The sequence below is a fragment of the Argiope bruennichi genome, chromosome 6, assembly GCF_947563725.1.
Source record: "Argiope bruennichi chromosome 6, qqArgBrue1.1, whole genome shotgun sequence".
Lineage (NCBI taxonomy): Eukaryota > Metazoa > Arthropoda > Arachnida > Araneae > Araneidae > Argiope > Argiope bruennichi.
The window spans coordinates 135,177,784-135,200,664 of record NC_079156.1 but is presented as its reverse complement, the minus strand read 5'-3'; the positions used below and the strand labels follow the sequence as shown (position 1 = coordinate 135,200,664).

Genomic DNA, 22,881 nt, shown 5'->3' with positions numbered 1-22,881 from the left:
GAAAGCGTTTAAAATTCGTATTCTGTTTTTTTTTTTTAGTACTTGTGTATTAACCGCATGCTAAAGTTTAATCGAAAAAAATATCCCTCTCTTAGATAAAGCTTGCTAATAGGCTCTTTTATGACTATTATTCACTAGCGGTACTCGGCTTATGCACAAGAATCAGTTATCATTACTATATTGTGAAATGTATCTCTCTGATGTTCGAAACTCTGAAAATAAAAATCTGAGTCTTCTCTCATGGCCTTGTTTAAGGTCAACAATTCTATACAGGTGAAAGAAGATAGCACCTTTTATATAGTATGCGACAAAGTTTTCGGAAGAACTTCCCGCTCGTTTTACTATAAAATACAGAATTTATTTCAAATTCTACGACTAAGTCAGTTAAATAAAATATCTAATTAACAATATGAAGCCATTATAAAATGTCTAATTAAATTAGTTTTCAGTTAAATGGTATTCGATTTGTAACTAGATAAGCGAAGTATTTCAGTTCACGAAAATTTTCTGAAATGTATTAATTAGTTTATGAACGCAAACAAGAATTTTAAACTTTCATGTCATTCTTTTCTCGAAATCACAATTTCTGAATTATTCTTACAATTCTGGGAATTATGAAAAAATGTAAAATTTTTAATTTCCTTCTTTCTTTCTTTTCTTTCTGAAATCTATTTTTCAGCTATTTCATGTATATTTTTGTGTCACAAATTAGAATGCATACAATCGCAAACGATAATAACGATAATAGCATTTTTTTTCCGTTTACTGTTATAACAAAATTATTAAAATCCTGCAATTTATTGATTTACCTTAGTTTTTGCGTTAAAGGAGTTTCATTATACATAATGAAACGTTAAACAAATATAGAATTCAGTGAGTAGAAATAAAATTTTGTGTTAAAAAATACGCGAGCAAAAGAAAACAGTAACAAAACAAAAAAAATTAAAAGAATATTTGTTATTTTTTTTCTAGTTTTAATCCAATATAACTATTTTCTTATATTCTGTAATTTTTGAAATTCTTATTTAAAAAAATGAATTAAAATATTCATGAAGGAAAAATGAAAAAGTTTGCATCAAGTTTTTTGGCAGCCAAAATCATCGATACAAATTGAATTATAAATTCCGCTGGTTGGCCACATTTTGCATAAGAACCGTAGTATTTAGAATATATGTTTCTTATAGAACATTATTACTGTCTTATTTGAAATTCATTTCAACGAGATAGTTATTTTTTTTCAAATATATTTCCTTACAGATTAATTGCAAATTTTCAAGAAAAGTGGGTGAGTTCAATGATTTCGTTTAATATTTAAATACATTTATCACGATAAACATAAATATGCCTTTATTTAAATAAAAAGACATTAATAATTTAGAACAAATCTTTTTTTATAAATTTCTTTTATTAATGTCATTTTGTTCGCATTAAATAATTTCAATAAGTTGATGTTTCTGATCAAGTCGGTCATTTTTTGTTGTTGTTTATTTACAAAGCAGAAATTATAATTTTTCAAGATCAGCTGACTCAATTCAGGGTAATAAAGGAATACGAAGTAATTTATTAAATTTATGGATCTAGTATTAATAAATTATTCAATAATAATTGTAAAATCAATGAATTCTAAAGTTCTTATTTTTTGCAACTATACATTCTAATTTTCTTTACAAAGTTAACAAAACGTTTAATTTAAAAAAAAGGTTTCATATGTTTGAGAAATTAGTTGACTTAAAAAAAAAATACAGATTTTATGAATTTGATGTTATCTAGTCAATGAACATCATTCATTTTTACTTTATGTACAATTATTAAATTTTAGAAATTCATTATGTTTTCATGCTTTATATTTTTTAAATATATCATATGATATTAAAGAATAAATTTTCTATTTATTTTATCAATTGAAATGAATGATATTAATGCTTTATTTATTTATTTGGTTTTTCTTATTGTTTAAGTCAACTGGAAATAAGAGCGCGATACTCTTTTACATTGAATGACACGCACGTATATATTAAATATTGCACATTAAATGATTAAGAAGGAATAATATGATGTCGTTCTCCGCTTGAATGCATATGCTTGAACATCTATCAATTCCCAGTGAAATGAAAATCTCCCTCTAAATATCATGCCCACTCATATTCGGTTACAGCTAACATATCCTTTAAAAGTTTTAGGCATCATATTATTGAAAAGTTGTTATTTATTAATCGGAGAAAATTCAGCATTTTTTACTTTGGATATCCCTGTATCTTATTACTAATAGTGAAACTTATATCTAACTTAAGATATTTGGATGAAAGTTTTGAAAGTGTTTAATAAAACAAAAAGTTTAAAAAATGTGAAATGTATGAACATACAAGATTTTCAACTACCATTTGTATGTAGTTTGTAGATGCATGATGAATTTTGCTCTTTCAATTCGATTTTTAAAGAAATTGAAGAAATCAAAAGCAATAAAAATTATTTTTCCGTTTAGTTTTTGCTCAATAAAAGAAACTTAGTTCGTTTTTTTATTTCTGATTTCTTACTTCCTAATTAACTTACGCTGTTTTGGAATATTTATAACTATTTTATCTTTGTTACAACTAAAGAGGAATATTATACAGATTAAATAAAAGAATTTGCTGTGTAGTTTTATTTAATTTTTTTCGAATTTTTCTATATTTTCAATTAACTTGCTTTTTAAATCTCTTATTATTTATATTTAAAATCACTCCACTCCTCAGAAATTGTATTAGTTTCATTCATTAGTTCATTGTATTCATTAATATTTTTATGTAGATCTTTTTTTATCAATAATTGTATACAATATTAGTGTAATGATTCGTGCCTTCTAATTGGATCTGTACTTTATATTTTACTGGGTGTGTAAAGTATTTGGCATATATATTTTGAATATGAGTAGACTCTTATGGTTAGATAAATTGATAGTAACACACTTTTTGGAAACACTTTATAGAAAAAAAGTTTAGGTTAAAAGAGAGCAAATATTATTCAAAATTTTACGAAAGTTTATTATAAAATGAAAGTTACAGGATTTATCCTGTCAAATGTTTTTGCAGAACACAATTTATATTTCTTTAAATCCAAGAAAATAATAATAAGTTTATTGCTTCATTAATGATTTAATTATTAAGGAAATATTTCATTGTAAATGAAATTGTTTTTCAAATGAATAATACACTAACATAATTTGTCTATAGCGTAGAGTATAGAAAGCGATAAAAGTACTTTGTTACTTTGGCAACTTATCGATAAAACGTAAGAAAATAATAAGAGATAAACTTTGGTGAACGAAAATAAATTTTTCTTACCAACCAGATGCGAATTCTTCTTACTGAAAGAAAAATAAAGAAAATTTGAAGAACCATTGGAGCATATTCGGCTTCCAAAAGAAAAATTTCAGTTCGATAAAAAAAACAATCATTAAAAAAATAATGAAATGTTGTTAAGTTAGGCGGAAGCTAACTTAAACCTGAATAGAATAAACCTGTTGCTATGGAGACTAGTATAGTTAGGTTTCTTTTTTTATTAAATAAATAACAAGTGCTTTTTCTGAATATTTCTCTCTCTTCCACTACTTATTTCCCAAGGACTGCTTATTTAAGCATTAGCGGAGTGGAAATTCTTTTTTATATAAAAGAGAATAAGAAATAATTTCAATAAAGCTCTTATGTATTGACTTAGAAAAAGCTCCAAGTATTGTGCAAATAGAAGAGTCATTTTTTCCAGTGTATAATCATAAGAGAAACGATGATTTTTTAAGGTAATATACAATAACTACTGATTACTTCCTTTTTTTTTATAGCAAATGGGATTTGATCTCTTGAAGAGGCGGTACAAGCGAAACCTTCTGTCCACTGATTGCAAATGCCCTCCAGGTAAATCTTTCATGTATACTTTATTATTCCTTATTTTGCTTCTTAGATTTAATTTCAGTTAAAAATAACTTTTAGAATTGAATACTGTAATGTCGTTATGTAGAATGATATTTTTACCGATTTTAATGAGTGAATAAAATGAACATTTTACAAGTTATTTTTGTTAATGTATCTATTTATATATGAAACTGTAAGATACGTAATGGCTAAAAAGAAATTCATTTTTTTTTTCTGATGGCAACTATAATTTTGTTCTCAAATTAGTTTAATTTAACTCAAATTTTAGATATATCTTCAATTCATGTTAACGCAAAACAGTTTTTTCTTTCAAGGGAGATATATTTATGGTTCAGAGTTTACAATGCTCTTTATGCGGCCATATCAATGATATAAACATAATCATGTTGGCCAATTTTGATGAAATATATCTTAGCAAAACAATAGGACGCACTATTTTAAATTTTGAATGCATTAATAATGATAGAGTAATCTTATTGACTAAGCATGTTTGCAAAATTTTGAAAGTTGACCAGTTGTTGGATTTGAAACTTGGTCCAAGTTTTATTTTGCAATGTATCTCGAAAATGGAGGTGGAAGAACCAGTTGTCACTCGATGAAATATCTAGGGGGTCGAGAACTTTCATATGAAATAAAAATTGGCTAAATCGGTGCATTAGATATTTTATTTAGTTTTTTGAGAATGGAGAACTCTATCGAAAGTTTTGCACCACAGGGAATACACACTGAAAAGGCGATTTTGAACATTCTTTCAAAAATGAACATTAGTTGAGAACAAAATACCATTGATGACCAATCTCGGTATCATTAACATTCATATGAATAAAAAGCGGTAAAATCGATTCAGTGGTTGTAGCTGAAAGATTGGTACTACGGTCAATTTTTTTAAATATATAATATAAATTTATGGACCAACAGCTGTTCGCCGAAGGTGGTTAGACCATTTTTTTTATTTAATAGCTTATATGATTAAGATAATGATCTCGAAATACTGAACAGAACATCATTCCTTATTAAATCTTATAGTTTACAATGTTATATATTTTACAGATCAGGTTTTTTACTTATTTCTGTTATTAAATCATTTCATTCTTTTATTATTAATCACATTATTTGATATTTTTAAAAATGTTACTAATTTTATCGTATTACTGTCGATATCGATAATTAATATTTCATATATTATCGATATTTTAATAGTGTTGCTTATTTGTCGAATTATTTGATATTTTTAATAGTATGTCATCATACTTGGTGCTTTTAAGTATTGTGTTTTTAACTTATTAATGTAAAGTTACTGATTTCTAAATTACATGATTAATAAAAACATTTTCTTCTACAAGTTAAGTAAAAGATTTCAGTGTTATTTTATATGTTGATAATTTTATTAAAAATAGAATAGAAGCATTAGAAGGTAGGGAAAAATTTATTCATAACATAGCTTAATGGCATCTAATACTATTGTTTTTTCCCATATAAAATGAATTTTTTTGAAGAAGTGCCCAAATTTAACATAAGAGAGGGTGTTTTTTTTCATTCTAAGCAGAGCATAAATATTTGTTTGCATTTTGCCTATTAAATTTAATCATTGATAAAATAAACTTATTTCCAAATTTTGGATGGATATAAAACATTAAACAGATTTGCGCCAAATAATATTCACCTGCTGAACTTTGAATGCGTTTCCAATTATTTTTCAATGTTTTTAGGAATATATTTAAGCTAAGCATGATTTCAAAACTGGATACTTTGTTGTAGCAATGTGAAGCAAATTGTATTCCGATGCCGATGATAGCCAGTTATACGGCTTTAAGACAAACGATGCTTACTTTCGTCATTCTCAAGAAAACGGTAACTTTTAATGGTGGTACATCAGCGACGGTCGGATTTCAAAGCGTGGTAAATGATCCGCGTACTCTTTCCCACGTGGCCATCTCGGTAGAGGCGTGATGGACTGCATCCGTCCGCTCCAAATAGACCCGAACAGGGCGATGATCTGGCATTTGGACTTCGGGTCTCGTCTTCGTGAGTTTCCACAATAGTGTGGTATTGCATTCTCCTTGGTGTGGCAACAGGTGTGAAAATAAACTATGAAGGCGCAGTTTTTCATCGAGAGGAAAGATGTATAATGAAATGCACGGGAGGAGAGGGGAGGTTGACCTTCTTATTGAGCAGAGTTGTTATAATTTTATGTTTTTTTTTTCATAGCTTTAAGTAGAACCATTCGGTTTCCTATTGCAAAGAATTTTGCTTTTGTGATTTCAAATGGAAACATTCATTCGTTTGCTAATTTTTTTAATTTAATTCCACTACTAAATTTAGGTTTCCATGCTTTAATTTAATCCGTTTTCAAGTGTTTCTTCATCTCTTAACTCTTAATAAAGATTATTTATTTTAATATATATTTACTTTAATATCGGGGTTATTCTTAATTTTAAAGTGGGTAAATGGCAACGGAGCAAAACGTTCAGAATGCCGCTTTACTTTTGAGAACCTTGAGTACCTTCTCATCAAAATTTCATAGAGTTTAAATTTATTTATTTATTTTGTTCTCACATGAAACAAAAAAGACAATTTAACTAATATTTGGAAGAATCAATTCTTCGTAAATAGAATTATAAGTTAAATATCGACTCAGGGAATTTAGACTATTGCAGCAATAATAATTTAGATTTGAAGAAAACAACAAATAATTGAAGGTGTTTTTTTTTATACAAAAAAAATAATAAAAAAAAACAAAGATCCATGGCAAGATGTAAACAAATTTTTTTAAAGGATTGGCGAAGTAAATGGGTGGGTGGGTGGGGGGTAGAATAGGGGTTTATTAAGTATTCACCTAAACTATTGTGACATTCATAATTTAACGCGTTTCGAATTAAAACTGGATGAATTTTGAAACAAATCTAAGAATCAGTTTTACAACAACAATTTATAATCAATACATTTTGAAACTAATGGAAAAATTCTTAAGGTGTAATCTAAAAAGATCTCAGACTTTTTCTTAGAACTTGATAATATTGCATCATATGAAGGAAGAGGAGAAGAAGAAACAAAGAAAGAAAGCAAAATTCGTTACAATTTTACCAAACAATATGAAAAAAAAATAATCACAATCTTCTTTCCTCAGCTTAAAATAATGGAAGAAAAACACACCTTTAAATATTCACATTAATATTGAAAATGGTTTGAATCTCATATTTATAATGAAAATTATTGTTGCAAGCTGTATCTAAAAATATTTTTGAAAATTTTCTAAAACGGGGGGTGGGGAAGTGGACGAATATTATATTAGTATAGTTGAAAAGTTATTATTGTTTGCATTTTAAGACGAACTAAAAATGATTTTTGTGTAATAATAATTTAGAAAATTATCGCGAAAGAAAATCAAAATATTTTAAAATTTTTAATTAAAGTTCTAAGGATTGCCCACAAATGCACATTCCAATCCTCCATAATCTATTTGTAATAAATTTGGTTACTTTATATCAAATGAGCTTTGACCTAGAGTAATTAAAACAGTTTATCTCGTCCGTGTCAACAGACGTACAATCGATTTTATTATGAATAGAAATTCGTTTAACTGGCGAAAAAATGGCATTCTGGTTTGATCATTATGTAAATTTTTGACTTAAAAATAGTTTCTCTCTGCAAAGCAAAACACAATTTATTATTTAGTATACTGAACTTCAACATAGAAATAATATTAGTTTTTATGATTGCCTTCCAATTTCTTCAAATTTTTCATTTCCTAAAGTCAACTGATTTGAATTTTTTTATTTCGTTATTTTTCTTCATATTCTTTGAATTTTAAACTTTTATTTATTTTAATTTTCTTTATATTTATTTATTTGATTTATATAGCCGTTACCACAGTTAAACTTCGTATGTCTATGCTAAGAAGAGCCTGGAATTGTCTTTTAGAGCTTCATGTATCATATACATATGAAAAGCTACATTATTTGGAAAACTGATGATTATTCATTAGTAAACATAGTATGCAAACAAAAACGTGAAAAAGTAACTGCTTTTTAATTGGATATGCAAAATGTTTGCTCTAGATTTTTTTATTTATTTATTTATTTTGATAAAATAAGCAATTGTATCTATCTCTCTAATAAAGAATTAAGAAAAACTGACAACTCATAAATTTTACAATTCTAGCAAGGTTATTTCTATAATTAGTAGTAAGTTTTCTAATGTCCAAGTTCATTAACAGTTTGTTATTACCCAACATATCTTAATGAAAAACAAATTTCAAACCATGGAGCTATATTCTTAAATAAAAAAAGAATAATCATTCTCCTATTATTTTAATTCTTTGTCTAAAATTGAAAAAAAGATTTAAAAACAGACTTGAAAATATTATTTTATAGATATATGTTGGGCGTAGACAACTCTTTCAAACATTTTTATTTCCAATAAGCTAATACTCATTCAGAAAACTTTGCTAAAGAAATAAATGAAAAAGCATCCCAGTTTTTTTTTAATGTAAAATTGCTGATGGAGACAATTGGTTTTGTTATATTAAATTATTATAACTATAAGAAACACTGAACAGCAAATTTCAAAATGAATTGTGCTATTGAATGTTTCATTTTGAAACATTTCAATAAATTTCAAAACGAAACATTTCATAGCACTATCAGTGAAACGAGTATAAATCAATAAGATTTATATTTATAATTTCTGATGCATTATTTTTATTATTAATTTGCTTTCACGAAATGAATGCATTTCTCTTAAAGTTTATTATTATTACAACTAGCTGATGAGCGGTTACAAACACGCTTTAGAAATAAAATATTTATTGCTGTCAAAACAAAAAAAGACTTTTCAATGCGAATGTTGTCTAACCTTTCTTTAGAAATGGAAGGAAGAGAAATCCCCGACTGTACTTAATCCAGCTTATCGACTGACAAAGTGTGAAGGCTCGGTTTATCGTCTATAACCGATAAGACGATTACCGATGTGCGGACGACCCTAATCTTCTCACCTCAGTAATAAGGAAGTTTTAGGGCGCCTCGCCACCAGCGCCATCTCTCCGCGAACCACCATTCATTTTCGACGTAATAGCCGCTATTAAGTTTCCTTACATTATTTTTACCAAAAGAATGCTAGGACACCATTTGTCTGAACTGATAAACTCATCGCCGTTCGTATGGTGACTCCTTACCACTGCAATATCGTTTTGTATTTTATTGTGAAATTATCTAACGACAAAATAACTTGTTTGGAAAAAAAAATTAATTTATCTTTTTTTTAAAAACTTTTCAAATGTCAGTAAAACCCATTACAGATTTGATAAATGGGGTGGTTTTGAACCCGTCATTTCAAGCGATGAGTTTCATTTTTCTCAATTCCAAAGGTTAGATGATTTAAAAAGGAATGTATGCTTTCTTGGCAGTTTTATAAATACTTTAGGATGCTTTTAATTCATTTTTACGAGCTGTTTGATTTTTTATTGAACAGAAAAGGTTAAAGACTGTGAAATGTAGGAAAGTGTGAAAAGTGTGAAAAAGTGTGAAAAATAGGAAAAGAAAGTGGGAGAATCTGAAAAAAGAAAACCAGGGTATATATTAAAGGAAACAATAAACCTTCTGAAAAAACATTTCAATGAAATGGAAACACTGAACTCTGAGATTTTTCACAAAAGATCAGCAAACACTTTGCTGTAGTCAGATAGCAAATTCTTCATCCTGTGGCATCATTTTACCTGCATAAATAGTGCTATATATTTGTTCCTTATTGAAATTTAAGTGAAGATTTCATGCCAATTGCTAAACATGGCGACGTCCAAAATTTGTTTAGGAAGCCAAATTTAAAACAGCCAAACATGAAGAGGAAAAATATTTAAATAAGGTATATTTTACCTTATTATTGTTGATAAATAATTTTTTTAACTTTAAATTGTTTTTTAGTTCTATTACTTAAAAATTAATTTAAAAATATAACGCTTACTTTAGACTGTCAATGGAGATTAAAATTCTGTGTTGAAGATCACTGCAGTCCTTTTTCAGTTCGATTAGTAAAATATAAATAAAATGAAAAATAAGCGTAAAAATAATAAAAAATTTTAATGTTTCGGGAAGTTTCAAAATTTTTAGGGACGTCTTTGGCTTTTCTGAATATCGTAACTTAAGAATGGTTGCTAGAAACATATGTTTTAAGGCAAGAGAAGACAATTCATTGTGATTCTTGGGGACGGGAAAGGATATGTTAGATTAAATTATTAATATTTCAGTAGAAATAATCTAATCATTTGATACGAATAGATCAGTAACGAAATATTAGTTTAGTTAGGTTAACGTCCCCTTCTTAGTTAATCCATTTTCATTTGTTACAATGAACTGCTGTCAAATGTCGGAGAACTGCAGTTTCTCTCTGAAATCTTCAACACTGCTGATGAAACAATGAGCTGAAGAAACAACGATCTTAAGACCATATCGCTGCTGATGATATGTTAAAAAAGATTAATTTTCAACATTTTGTTAAAAAATACAGTTTATTATATGCATATTTGAAAAGAAAAAAAAATCACCAAGAAATTATTTCTCCTACTTTTCTTCTAGGTTTCTCAATATGTTGTGTTTTGTGTAAACCATTGTGGTACAGTAAAAAGAATCGAATTTATGTTTTGATCGGATTTTTTTTCTTGAGTTATTGTACATAATGTAAGACAAGCAAATGGACAGCCTATTCTTGGATGCATTTACTTCCAAATATGTTGCGACTCTACAATATTGGTATGAAAAAACATCTGTCAAATTTCATCCATTCAGAATTTTTATATTGAAATATCGTTTTCACATGCAGAAAAGTTGGAAACTTTCCACTTAAGCATTTCCTTAAAATTGAATAAAAATTTATAATTTTGTTATAAAGATGGCATACCAAACGTCTATCTTCCATGTCATTCCGCTTTTGTATCTGCAAGGGAAATACTTTTAAGGACTTTCGAAGTATACGGAAGCCTCGCCGTCTAATTTCTTCGTTAAGTGCTTCGTATTTAAAAGAGCACTGATGAAGCAGCAACTAAGCAGTAGCAAAGTAGATGAGATGCAGCAACTAAGCAGTAGAAAAGTAGATGAGATGCAACAACTAAGCAGTAGCAAAGTAAATGAGATGCAACAAAGTAGATGAGCAACTAAGCAGTTGTTCATTTACGTTCGTACGATTTTTTTTTTGCCTGGAAGACAGATTTTTCAATTGAGAAAGAAAGAAAAAATGTTTTCGGCAGTCTAAGTGTGCAATAAAATATACACGATGAAACACAGATGAAAAATATTTCATTTAATGTTACGAAGTAAATGAAATATTTGCATTAAAAGAAATTTCTATTTAATTTTTTCCCATGCTAGAATCAGGAAAAAAAAGTCTGTGCATCGACATTTCGTCCTTTTGTTGAAGACATATGCATTGTTTTTAAAGTCCTAATTTAGATCTCGATTTTTGAGGGAAGCCGCATGTTTATTGAAAACTACAGCTTAGAAGCAGTTCTGTTCTTCTTTTTTTTTAAGTAGTTTATTGCGGTTTTTTTAAAGAAGGGGGGAAAACAGGGAAAGAAATTCTGGTGCCTCTGTGCCTGCCAAGTGTTTACTTTTTTGGGCACTAGCACACCCATTCCTTATTTTTAGTTTTAGTTGAAATATGGATGCTCTTGAAAGGATCTTTTACTTTTATGGGTGTTGCTGACTGAGCTGACTTCCCGGAGGGGTCAACGGAATGCGGGTCGTTTCCCTTTCTTATTTTCTAGGTGTGGCCAACCCTCCCATCGCGCACCAGAAAAATACTTTCCTACATGCTCTGATTTTCTCAAGGTACGGTCTTGGAATCATGTGATGTTTGACTTCGTTACAAAGTGAAATGCGCTTTTCCTTATTTGTGATACCATGTTGTTCACATTATGTAAGTTTAGTGGAAGCTCTGAATTCTATATAATCGTATATTTCAAACCACGGTGATAACTGAACTTAATTACTTTTTATTAATATTTAATTTTTTCCTCTTTCTTGTGATTAATTCTATCAAAAATATAATTTGTTAAAAAATAGATGTTGTATTCTTCTTGGTTCTGTCTTGTAAATAAGTTTATTGCTATGTAAATAAAAATTATATATATATTTCTATTTCTATTAAAAGGATTGACATCTATAAAATCATTTAAAAGTGTCGAGAATTATCTTTTCCACCAATGAGTTTTTATTCTTTTTTTCCGTAAATTTGATATTTTCAGTATGATTTCGTAAATGGTTTGACACAAGCGGATTTTACAATTCTTAAAACCGAAAGAGTTGTTTATTCATAGATGCTGACTCATTTGGACGGATTTCTTCATTGATTTTCACAGTTTGAAAACGTATTTCATAATTTCGCGGACGACATAATTACAGGATAATAAATAAATGCCGTGTTTCTTTTATTGTACAGAATGTTTTAATTGGAAGTGAGTAACAAAATACGCAAGTAAATAAATGCTGTAATTAAAAACAATGTAATAATTTCATTCAGCGAGAATGTAATGTGTATTCTCAATTATATTTGTAAAAATTTTTTCTCGTGTATGAAGTATATCAATATAAAGTATTGCGATTGTCAAAAAATTCGATCTTGAGATTATGAATTCTTCCTGAGGACGAAAAACACATTTTTTGCAATTATGTATATCTGTCGCTCTGTTTTCCCTAGATACCGATAACTCAAAAACGCTTTGAGCTAGACGGTTGAAATTTGGTGCAGGATATTTATACCGAATTTGACGATTTCTATCAAATTTTGGACGAATTTCATTCGCAGGAATTATGCCTGCTTGAAAAATAAACGATCATGATAATTCTGAAACCTAAAGAATTGGATGAATAAAATTTAGTATTCAATTCAAGAATCAAGACGATTTGACTGTCCGTCTTTCTGTATACATATACGCATGTAAACGTGATAACTCAAGAATGAAGCGTCAAAATGGAATTTGATATTTAGTCGTGTTGCTAAAATTGTAATTTTTGCCAAATTTTGGTTGTAATTTGTTGGAGAAAAAGGCATAAAAAATGCATAAGCGGTATGCGAAGCTCAAAACGTCCATGTCCAAGACTGAAAGCAAAAATCTGAGCATTGCCCAAAGTTCACAATTTTTATGTTTTGCTGAAGGAAACAGCAATTTAATTCGGGAGTATGCGAGAAAATGTGAAGGAAAACATTTCGGGCCAGTTAGCTTGACCTAGAGCTACGAAATTTGACGCATACATGTTTGGAGTAGGAAATGTTCATCTAGTGGAAAGATTCCTGTGAAAATTGGGTTAGAATTTTAATGAATGAATAAAAAACGAAATTTTGGCGAAATATTATAGCACATTAAAAGATCTTAAAATTAAAAAAAAAATCTGTTCAATGATACCAACTTTTTGTTTGCCATATCTCTTTCTTGTTTTTAGTCAATTTAACAAATATTTTGATAATAAAATTTGATAAAAATATTCGAGATAATAAAATTTGGCTGATTTTTCCATGTCAATGTAAATTGCGACTTTAGTAAAATTTTTGGCAATTAAGTAAATAAGGTTTAGTAATAAGGTAAATAGTAAGGTTTAATTTCAAAATAGAGCAGTGGTGAAAAGTTTTTAAAATTCATTCATTTTTAAATACTGTCGCTCATTCCCGTGATACAACTGAATGTTTAAAGATGTAGTCAGAATGCTAATAACATGCATGAAGCTTCCAAAATAGTTTTTCTATCAAATTTTGATGCTTAAAAATATTTTGCTGGGCGATCATTAATAACAAGATACACACAATATTTCATTGAACTTGCAGAAACTTGAATCTAGATAGAATCAAATGGTCGTCAAAGACCACTAGTAAGTGATAAAAATAATACTTTCTCTAATTTCTTAGTGTAGTGAAGAAAATATGTACGTGTGTAATGAAAAAGTCCCTTCTATCGTTTAGGAATTTGATCTAAAATTTTAGACATATTTGCAATTTTGATACAAGATCACATTACCGATTCCATACATCTTGGGCAGTATATATGGGTTTCCATGCACGCAGGCGTAATTTGGAAAACTCTTTTTTTTTCTTTAATTTCTAATGAAGATTTAAAAAAAAAAATATGTATTCATCAAAACCCTGCGACCTAATTTTCCGAAGATCGCTTTGTATGAATGGACTTCGTATCTGAGAAAGTAAAAATGCATAAAATGAGTCTTATTCCTGATTTTTATTTATTTTGACATTCCGTAATCCAGCATCTCTATTTCTTAGAAAATGGTTTAAGATATTCATGTACGATTCGTTTCAAAAGAAATGCCAGCCTGTATTTCAACTGTCGAAATATACGTAAAATGGCAAAAGGAAAAGGAACTTGTTATGAAATAAGAATTTATAACCAAAAAAATTTACCTTTGTCCGATAAAGAATTGCTTTTTATTTAAAAGAATTCATGTTATTAGTATCACTTAACAAATAAGTTGTATTTTGCAATCATTAACAGGACAATAATTTACATTATATAAATTGGAATTTTATGATAATTTTGAGCTTAAAAAAACCGAGTGTCATTATTTTTTTTTAAAAAAATTCTGTGCTGAAGTTGTATATATATAAATTTTCACAAAATATTAAAAGAATTTTCAGTTACAAGTATTTTCAGTTTTAAATAATCATAGTCTTGTCAGGCACAAAATACAGTATCTTGTAATTTACAACGTTATGATTATGTTCATTAAAAATGTTGATGGTCAGTATATTTTCGATGTAATTGCTGACCAAAATTCATACTGTTAGATGGTTCCAAAACTGTTAAAAATTATTTAATTCATTCTATACTTAAATAATTTTCTTGGGGGGAAACACAAAAGGAAATAACAACAGTTAATTTTTTTCTAATATTTTGGAATTTTGAACAATTTATAAACATAACTTTTGGAACAATTAGCATATCTTGTTTAATATTGCTTTACTCTTATTCCTCTCTAAATAAATTAATACCAGAAGCTTAGAAAGGAAGGTAGACCGATTTTTATAATTGCCTGTTGAGTAGTATATAAATAAGCTGAGTTGTTAATGAGTTTATATTTAGCGATTTCGAAATCAGTTTTGTCCTAAAAGACAAATACCAGGTTAAATCATTCGTTGTCGAGCTATAGAATGCAAATTTTGATGGTTTTCTGTTTTTTGAATTCAGATCTCCCGAAATAGAACCAGGAGAGAAAAAAGGCCATTGCCATCCTCTCAGAAGTCTTCTGTAAATAACCGTTGGTAGCTTCTCCGTTTTTTCTCTTTTTTCCTGCGATCCATTTCCTAACCCAATTCAAGGCGGGCCCATGTGTCAACAAGACAGAAGCAATTTGGTGCTTCCTCTCACGAGGACAATAAACCCCTGCTACTTGAGACGGAAGCAGGTTTATGCGATTCCTCGGCCAATTCGCTCGACACCAGAACACCGGAATGCTTTCACTGATGACTTGTTGGAAAAGCATCTTTCCTGATATCTGGAGACGGCGTTATCGGCCGAAGCGGTCGCAGCACGGAAAAACGAGCCACTCTATCGCTTACCGCCTTTAGAAGAGGAAGATACATAGTTGGTAGTAAAGATTATTTTTTGATGACATCGGGATTTTAGTCGCCTGATGGCTTTTAATCTGGATGATTTGTGACGATTGTGATTTTCGCTTTCTGTCTTTATTTTTGATGTGAGAGAGTTACGATTTCTCGGTTTTTTATAGTACATAAGAAAACTTCCATCTTATCGCCTTATTGCAATTCGAATATTTATTACATTTGGGGATTCAGTAATTTGTCATAAACATATGTATTATTCATTTTTTAGCGGTAAACTATTCTTTACTTACACAAGGCTAAAAAAACAGTCATGACCTTTTAATTTATGACATAAATTAATAAAAAAAATGCGAATAAATATGAAAACAAATTAACCAAATCAGCAGTTACACTTAAAAATGCCCCTTGTTTCATCAAAATGCCGAAAGTTTTATAGATTTTTGTATCAATGACAGAACTTTCAATAATCCATATCCATCAATTTGTAGGAATATTTTTAAACTTATATAGAAACAAAAGACAAGTGCAACACCAAACACACATGATTTGAGCATTTGTTTGGTTGCTTGAGAATATTTTTAGAATTCCGATTATTAAACTAATGCTATAAGATTTAATTTACCACAAAATCGTCTGAAAAAAATTCTTGAAATAAACTTTTAAATTCTTGTTTCTAAAAATATTTTAAAGGGTATAAAAATTCGCTTTCATGTTGTGAAGTCTTAAAAACTATTGAATTAAACGTACTGATCATTCAAGCGTTTTTAAATATCATTTATACTTTTTTTAAAAATTAATAACTAGAATTTTTATTCAATGACTGAAGACAAAACTATTCTTTTGAAAATTCAATTATTGTCTTTGAGCTGAATATATATTGTTAAATTAAACTCTACTTAATAATTTGCAGTATTTTTTATTCTATGGTTAATAATTTATTTTAATATCTGTCATTAGAATTTTAATAACGAAATTCTCTTGATTTTTCATTTGGGATGCAGAAAATCTACTCATTCATTCGATGAGTATTCAGTGATTCCCGATTATTATTAAGCATTTTCTTTATTAAACTATTTCCCGTTCTTTACATATTCCTCTTCTATTTCCAAATTTTCTTAGACACTTTTTGAGAGAAATTTTAATGAGAATCATCCAAGTTTCAAACTTAAATATCTAAATCAGAAACAATCTTCTTTAATCGTAAACCAAGAGTAATCGACATCCAAACTGAAAGTGAAAAATAACCAAGATTTAAATTATTAGATAGAAAAAGAGAATGTATCTTAGCAATTTCCCATTATAATAGAGCAAGGTCTTTCTTGTTTCCTTTTTCGTTTATGCATAATTATTATGTATTTTATTATTATTTGTTTCTGAAATTATTGTCGTGTGAATTATCAGAGTGTCTATTATTTGGAAAATAACTTCATTATTAGTGTGTATGTATGTGTATATATATATATATATAAAGAGAGAGAGAGAGAGAGAGAGAGAAATTTTGCTTTCTGCTTCCTGACATAAGTATTGAAAGAATATATTAATTACTGAAGCATCTTGCTGACTGAAGTAAATTGAAGCATCCACAATGTCAATTTCTAACGTGATATTATTTTTAACTGTATTATTTTTTGAAGCGATATTTCTAGTATGGTAATAAGGCAAATTACAAGCACTTGCCCTCACTATTGCGTGCCGTTTCCCCTGTAAGCCTATTTTGTTCCTCGCGTGGCCGCCTTCATCACGTTACTTTAGTTTAAAAAAATAATACAATTATTCTATCTTACGCTCAAGAATCTTCTACATCTAAGGTGCGTGACATCTTGAACTAAAATCAAATTTGTATAAATCAGTTAATATTTATTTATAATATAAGAAATAATACTGGCTTCAGATATGGAATATCAGATATAAAATGCACTTTCATTTTCAGTATCATTTGTTAGTATAGTTTTTCCCATGAAAGGATTGTGTTAAAGCGTCTGATATCATCGCATTTAAAGATAATATAATTTTAAGAAGTATGATCTTAACTTTAAACAGCCCTTTTGCACAGTAGAGTGTGAAACGCTTTAAGCGCCGCATAGAAAAAGGTTTTGTCCTTGCTGCAGGTAAGTACTTATTCATGAATGCAACTATGTACTCGAGATAAAATCATTTACTTTCTTATAGGATTCTGGAAAAGTATGATGCACCGCGTTAATGAATGCGTTTTATATTATTTAAAAACCAAACAGTCTTTAAATTATCTCTTAAATTCGGAGGGATATAGACAAAAGTAGAGTTATGGAGTTTCTGCGGAGTGAGATGATTGGATATTAAATAAAATAGAAACGCGCCTGAGAAGGAATTTACCTACTGCAGGAAAAGTCACTGTGATTGTTTCACAAGTGAAACAGAATTTTATTTCTATTTTTAACTATCATTTCCGTTTAAATGACTTCATTCGGAATTATATTTAAATAATTTAATTTTAAAATGTACATTTAATGTTTTAGTTTCTATTTGTTAAATTTATTCCTATACCAACAAAATGTGCCTTCGAATATAAATTTTATTGGAAAGACTCTTCAGAAAAATTTCATTCCTATGCTGCGTCTTTTAAATGATTCATTTCTACTTCATTACATACGCCCGAATGTTTATTGTCCTTCCCCCCATTTTCAAGAGTGAGGGAAGTGGCTGTCTTTGCTTCTTTGTCAATGGGCTGCTGTAGTAATGTATCCCTCCTTTTTTTAGGATTCGAGACTGAGGGAGAGAGTGCTTTAAAGACTGTTTGGTTAACCGTTCACGTTGGAAGTGTTTCTAAATCCTCTCCACTGGGTCTGGTTAGCTAAACGGTCCCTCGGGCTCCGCCTCCTCCACACGTAAGTAGAGTGCTTCCTTCTTCACTTTTGCCTGCATTAGAGCAGACAGGGATGCTGCCTGTCGAGTGGAATGCGGTCGTTTTCGACAACGGAGCAACAGATACCTATTTTCTTGCATAATATTAGGATTTTGTTCTGTCTTATGGAATAAAACTCTTTCTATGAATTCAGTGGTTATTGCCAATGCTTTTTGTACAAGGTATCCCTCCATTCATGGTCAAACTTTATAGGTAGGCAAAATAAACAATGATGAAGTATTTTTTTGTATAATAAAGTTAAAAGGGTAGGTGGAAAAACAAGAAATGTTAAAGAGATGGGGGAAAAAAGCTCTTTATTTTTACAACGATTTTAGAGCAGACGACGCACCATTTGGATTTGTTTGTTTGGATTATTCTGGACCAAGAGCCATGGTTTTGACTATGCTGCGCCAAATCAGAGTTAAAATCATAGCAATGTACAATAATAAAAAACGTACAGTGTACAAGTGTACTTAAAAGCAAACAAGTTTAAAGAGTGCATAAAATTGAATGAACTTCAAATATGCAAAAATGTGAGTATGTGGTGTCTTGCCAAGTAAGAAAGGCAATGGAATGTTTGAGTTTTCGAAAAATAGCAAACGTTGAGCATTGAAACTTGGACATTGTGATATTATATGTTGGGCAGACATTTGACAGTGGTTGTTCACCCAACAAGAAGTGTAGAAGAGTAAATCTAGTATGCCCAATGCGTAAACGGGTTAACACTGTGTCTGCTTTTCGATTCGGTCATGAAGACCACAGTTGCACATGGGGTTTAATAGCATGAAGTGTGTTGTTAGTTTCAAAATCCGATAGAACTTACCGTTTAAATAAAGAAGCATTTTAAGTGCTTCTTTATGTGGCTTACAGGGATAGATGTGACCGCTGGAATACTTGCCACTTTCGCAGCTTTGTCTGCCGCCTCATTGCACAGACGATGTACAAGTTTAGCGACGTAGCTTAAATGAAGATACATTTTCGAGAAGAAAAATATTGTTTTATTTAGTTTGCATCATCAAATCGTCTGCAAAACAATTTAATGAGTTTGTATGGCATCAAGTTAACTTCAAAAGATTCTTCGCTGTTTGAGAATATTTCTGCGTGATGGAGCAGTTTATACTCCCAGAGAAAGAAGACATGCATCCTATGTAAGGTCGCCAGCATTTCTTTCTATTTCCACCTGCACTTTTCTTTCCAGACCCCCGCCCCCTACCATATTGCTATACAAAAAATATTTATTTATATGTATTTTACTTACGCTTAAAGATTGATCCATGAATCCAGGGACACCCTGCATGGTTTTCAAAACTAATAATTTCATTCTTGACGTTTCATATCAAGAAAAAAAAGCTATTCTTGCTTATTCATGCTGTGGAAACTTAGTATAAACTCCATTTTCGAAATAGAAGGCTTACAAGAAAGCACTATTTGTTTAGTTTTAAATAACTGTTTAACATATTATAATAAAAGCATTATACGGTAATAAAACCAATTTTATTAATATTTTTAATTAGTCTTTATAAAATATTTTAAATGTATTTTGCAACAATATATTTCATTGTTAAAATGAAATCATTTCATTATATTTTTTATATCATTCATTTATATCGTTGCCAGTAAAATTTTATACTGGTTTTTTTTTCAAGGTTGTGATCAAGATATTTAGTCTATTTTTCTATGTTAAGTATATTTCAACATGGTATTGTTGAGCAGATGTTTTTAATAATTTTTTTGAAATCCTCTTATATTGAAACCTTTGTTTAAGTTCAGAATCAAGTAAAGATGAAAACTTTTGAACGGTTTTTCACTTTTTAAACATTGTTGCTATTTCTTGTGATATACGTATAAAAATCTATAGAAAATTAGGTAATGCATAGCATAATGAACAGAATGGCAGAAGACTTCAAATTTGGAGTACGAATTATATATCTATCCAAATTTAAACTTAAAAAATATTTTCGAAGGAAGCTATTCTATATTTATATACATTATATACGAAAAATGTCGACTATTGTTCATTCATGAACTTTTCAAAATTTAGTAATTAATTATTTAATCATTCTAAAATTAGCAATAATTTTTATAAGCTTCTGCCAACGTTCTTTATTTATCTGATTTACTTTGAAACATCTGAATTCTTATTAATATCATTCAATCCACTTGCATTTATTTTTAAATTTAGAAATAATGGAAACAAAGGTTGATAATGTTCATGTGCCCATTATAGTTTCTTCTAATAACATCATTAAATCAAATCTGTGTGTAATTTTTAGTGGTTTTGCGTTTCTTTTACAGTTTTATAACACTGTCAAGAATTAGCTGCAAAATGCCCACAATTTTTCAACGCGCAGAATGATATTCGCTTTTGAAAGCTGTTGTCGAATATTTGCTGTTCGCTAATGAAAGTGCCACTCATTTCCGAGCTTCGCGATCGCATCAAATCTGTTTCCACTGGCTTCAGAATCTAATTCCATAATTGGCCCCGAGAAGCATTTGGCCCTCTCGGACGGACTTATTTATTCAAACGACGCTGCAGCTTTATCCCTTATAATGGGAAAGCTAACTTGTGACAATTTAAATAATGATGTTAGAACGGATCTTTCTTTTGCTTTCGGAAAACGCTAAATCTCCTCTTTAATGACTACTTACGTTTAAACTAATGACGCGCTGTGTGAAACGGTGATTTTAAAGTATAATTCTAACTCAGTTATCTCTGGGCACATGCGCAAACTCAGATATGAATCCAAACTGAGTTATTTGAATAAAAGATCAGTTTTATATGTTGGTTGCGTTCAGAAATGTTTCTATGTCATTACAGCGAACGCTTTGTGAATCGCAAAAAGATGACTCGACATTTTCTCCGTCGGTGTATTGGTAACACATTAGCAGGCATTAAGTGCAATTTGGCTTTGTAATTTGGAGTGGTTTTATGCCCTGCAATTTTAAAGAAATTTATTGGTGGATTTCAAGTAAATATTCATTTATATGCTATGTATAGGACTTTTGCTTCTTGTTTTCACACATTATTTTATACCACAATTAGTTATTTAAATAACTATAGACATTTTATCTAAATTCAAAGAAAAATGTTTTTATTTAAAAAAATAAAATGTTATCCATTATGGACTTTTTTATTGTGAGTGAGAAAAAACCAACTTTCAAATTCGAAAGTGCATAGGAAATAGGTGAAAATAAAGTAAATTTTCTGAGGCTGGGAATAAGTGTTTATTTTTCTAAACCTTACAAATTTTATTTGTAAGTAATTGATTTAAGAGTAAAGTGATTTTTAACTAACAGCCATCTGAAATATACACGGAACCTTGCCATTCAAAGTATATAAATAATGAAAAATTTAATAAATATAAATAGCAGAGAGATTAGAATCCAATTTTGAAAGAAGTCCTACCTGCTAAAATTCAGCCAGATATTGCTGAGTTTAGGAAAAATAAAATCATTTATATAATTTTGTTTTCTGAAGTTAATAATGAGTTAATCTAAAAAGAAATTGTGATTTGTAACATTAGCAGCATTGTTACTTTCTCTTACATTAAGTATTCGAAGAGAAAGTATTGTGATCGTCATAAATTTGAACCCGAGATTTTGACGAACTCTTCATTTCAGCATCCTCGAATATGAAAAAGGCATTTTTTGGAATTATGTCTGTCTGTCTGTGAATAGGATAGTTCAAAAACGTTTTGTGGTTGGCAGATGAAATTTAGTGTACGGTCTTTTCACTAAATTCATAGATTTCTATCAAATTTTGAGCAAAATTTATTCAGAAAATAATTTTTTGTCTTGCTGTCTACGAGTGAATACGATAATTATAAAACGCAAAGAGCTAAATAAATGAAATTTAGTACATAGATTAAGTATATGTGTGTCTTTTTGTCTGTTTGAACATTATGCAATTCCGGATTCAAATCAACAGAAATTTTTTTATCGGATTCGGTGAAAAAATGGGGCACTTATATTCTTTAGTACCTAGAAGTATTAAAATTCATTTGTTTTCGAACATTTCCGTTCTTCTTTTATTTTATAGCATAAACACTTCTTAATATGAAGATTCAATAATTTACCTTTAAATATTTTTTTTTAATTATTGTAATTTCTTTTATAATTTGGCTTAATTTCGCCTCATATTTTTTACTTTAAAATTTTAATTCACCCAGTTGGCATATAATATTGCCTTCATTTCTAATGACTGTGTTTTTAATTTGGCTTAATGAATAATATTTTGTTCCATTGTCAGTTTCACTTTTTCACCGTTGCTTTTTATCGAATTATTGCACATTGTATCACACCGGCATCAAAGTTACTCCTTTTAAAAATATAAACTGACGTTTTATAGTTTTTATAAACTTCTAATTCTTGGTCTTTTCTTGATTTTGCAATATATATATAATTCAGGGATTTTTATTCCTGCTAAACACTAATGCCATATCACCAGGGCTCAAAATTTAAGGTATCCAACTAGGTTCGGAAACAAATTTTTAAAATAAGATGCAAAACATTTTTTTTTATTGTACCAGATAGCTAAAA

At 29.2% G+C, this 22,881-nt stretch overlaps 1 protein-coding gene across 1 annotated transcript in view; it reads left to right on the top strand.

Moving 5' to 3' along the window:
• The window catches only part of LOC129971574 (collagen alpha-2(V) chain-like), a 195,380-nt gene that overhangs the window by 23,365 nt on the left and 149,134 nt on the right, over positions 1 to 22,881 (top strand). The window contains exon 2 of the mRNA XM_056085469.1: positions 3,815 to 3,887. Coding sequence (XP_055941444.1) covers positions 3,815 to 3,887 — 73 coding nt within the window. The remainder of the gene's footprint in view (positions 1 to 3,814; positions 3,888 to 22,881) is intronic.